Below are 2641 nucleotides of genomic sequence, written 5' to 3'. Positions count from 1 at the left end.
CCAGGATCTCAACGCCGGCGGCGCGAAGCGCGAGCCGACCGCTCTTGGTCCGCGGTGACGCAAAGTTCTCATCCTCGATCGCCTTGAGCAGCAGGTCGGGGCCGACGAGCGAGCTGACGGCGCGCTCGCCTCGCGCGAACTCACCCCAGTAGTCGATGGAACGGCGAATGGTGCGTGAGCCGGGCTCGGAGGCGACGAGCGCTTGGAAGACGTGGTCACCCGACTCGCCTAGCACCGTCGTCAGCCGGCTACCGGCAAGCGGCGCAAGCGAGCGCACCAGCTGCACGTCGGTGTCCAGGTACATGCCGCCGTGCAAGAAGAGCTGCGCCATCCGACAGAGGTCGGAGCGGTACTTGCCGGAGTAGTAGGGCACGTGCGCCGGGAGCGGGAGGGCGCGCTCGGGCATCTTCTCGGGGTGGGCGTACCACTGCATGAGCTCTTTGGCGGCACCGGCCCTCTCCAGAAGCTCCAAGCAAGACGCGTCGTCATCGAAGATCACGGTCGCGCCTGGGTGAAGATCGACGGCGTGCTTCACGTTGGCGCGGAGGAGTAGGTCGTCGTTCGACAGGTCGTCGGCCTCGAGCAGATTCGTCTTGTGGTTGAAAAGCAAGTTGTTGGGCACCACGGGCGTGGCGACCGCCTTCACGGTCCCGGCGGGGTTGAAGCAGGCGCCATGGCTGGAAGCCTGGAGCAGGCTCTGAGTCAGTTTGAGCTCGCGTGCGGACGAGGTCGACGAGGAGCCGTCGTCGTTGGCGTTGAATCCGAGCACGAGGGCAACCGCGGCGATCATCATCTTGCCTGTCGGCACGATAGGCGCGCGGGGGTGAGAGGGGCCAGGCGGGGCTGCAGACATGCATGGATGGCAGGCGGGTTCGGGGCGAGGTGGGTTGGTGAAAGCAGAGGCAAGATGGCGACGGCGACGGCGCGGCGTCGCCCGGCACGCAGGTGGCGAGCGTGGTTGGGTGAGTTTGGGCTGGCGAGGCGCTGGTAGTCGTGAGTGGAGGCCGTTGAGCGGCAGACGAGGGGCGGTGCGAGGACGGGAGGGAGGGCGAGTCTGCCTGCAGAGACTCGCAATGAGCGTCACGCAAGCCGCCGTTCGCAAGGTCTGGGACATGAGAAGCCGTGGCTGTGAAAAGAGGTTTCCAAACCCGATCAGTTGCAAGAATCGCAAGGACGGGGGACAGCGGCGCAATAGGGGGCCTCCCCTTTGAGGTGCCTTCCCAAGCCCCTTTCTTCTGCTCTCCTCCGCCACCTCTCGCAAAGGTCCATAGTCATAGCCACCACCTCCTCCAGAAGTCCGCTCGCCGTATCCGCCTGATACAGCGCGCGGGGCGGCAGACGCACTTGGACTTGGCAGCGGCGCACGACGTGGGAGAGAGAGAGAGAGACTTTTTGTTTTGTCGACGTGGACCCGTGACGAAAAACGGACACACACCAAGCGCTAAGCGTGATGACGTGAGTTCGAATTCGGAGGTGCATCTGAGCAAAATTGGGCCCGCTCAGGTGTGAAAAAAATTATAAGGGTCAAGGTGCCGATTCGATCCGGAGGCCACTCGATCCTCGAGCGGCGGACGGCTCGGGTTGGCAGCATAGATGATGGACTGGAGGAGGTGTCACTCAACGTCCGATGATATAGCCAAAAAAATAATAAACAAACACACTAAAAAACCGAGGGAATTCACCACACACACCGACGCCCGAAGTGCCAAGAAGGACGTCACCAGTACGAAACCTCAGAAGGCCAGTGGCGTCGAGAGAACATTCCCTCGAGAGCAAAAAAGAAAGCACAACCAAACCTCCTTCCCAGGTTACCCCTGCCAAATGCCGCCGTTCTCGGGGCATGCTATCCTGTGTAAGCAGGGCAGGTGGGGGAGGGGGGCACTCCCACGGACGTATGTATCCGTGGTGACTGTCCCCAGCGTCGGAGGCAAGGGCGAAGCTAAGAATATTTAATTTTTTTTTCTTTTTTTTTTGTTTTGTCGACGTGGTGACTGATCCCTGCTTGATGACTGACCAGGCGAACGGTCCGCGCACTTCACCGCTTGTTGCCAGCCGTCTCGCCGACCCAGATCTCGAAAATTTTGAGACATTTCTTCTTCTTCTTGAAGGCTTGTTCTTGGTGTCCGGGGTGACGGTCACAGAGCTGATAGTTTCCCCAAGCTGGCCTGGCGGGAGGGGGGGGGGGCGGGGAGGTTGGAGTGGCCACATATGCGAGCAGAGGGCGAGGGCGAGGGCAAGGAAGGGCCGGGCGCCTTGGCAGAAAACCAGGGGATGGCCTTCTTCTTCTTGGTCTCTTGCCAAAGGTACTGCTTTTGCCGTCGGTAACCTTGGCCAAGAGCTGAGAGCACCAGCGGGGAGAGGTAAGATATCTTACTCCGCGACGGGGCCGCATTTGCTAGAAGATGAACCCGGCGGGCCAATTTGGCGGAGTTGCCCGCCCACATTTGCGGATCGCTCAACTACGGCGGCAAAAGCCTTGGACACTGGGTCCCGCCAAAACCTCCTCTGATCGAGGTGTGCATCACGCCTCCCGCCTCCTCCAAACTCCCGCAGAAGCGCGAGCTCGAAGCGAAGCTTTACGGCCCGAGCGGTGACGTCGTCAAGACCTTCGAGGACGACGCCGTCATCGACCAAGTGCCAG

General features: G+C 61.2%; 1 protein-coding gene across 1 annotated transcript in view; it reads right to left on the bottom strand.

Annotated features, from left to right (window-relative positions):
* The window catches only part of EMIHUDRAFT_112630 (hypothetical protein), a gene marked incomplete at both ends in the record, with an annotated part of 5516 nt that extends 3351 nt beyond the window's left edge, over nt 1-2165 (bottom strand). Inside the window, 3 exons of the mRNA XM_005784056.1 lie at nt 40-798; nt 1436-1479; nt 2040-2165. Coding sequence (XP_005784113.1) covers nt 40-798; nt 1436-1479; nt 2040-2165 — 929 coding nt within the window. The remainder of the gene's footprint in view (nt 1-39; nt 799-1435; nt 1480-2039) is intronic.
* Between the last annotated feature and the right edge of the window lie 476 nt (nt 2166-2641).

The sequence above is a fragment of the Emiliania huxleyi genome (genome assembly GCF_000372725.1).
Source record: "Emiliania huxleyi CCMP1516 chromosome Unknown EMIHUscaffold_173, whole genome shotgun sequence".
Taxonomy (NCBI): Eukaryota; Haptophyta; order Isochrysidales; family Noelaerhabdaceae; genus Emiliania; species Emiliania huxleyi.
Note: the sequence above shows the minus strand (reverse complement) of the source record. Positions and strands in the feature narration are given on the sequence as shown.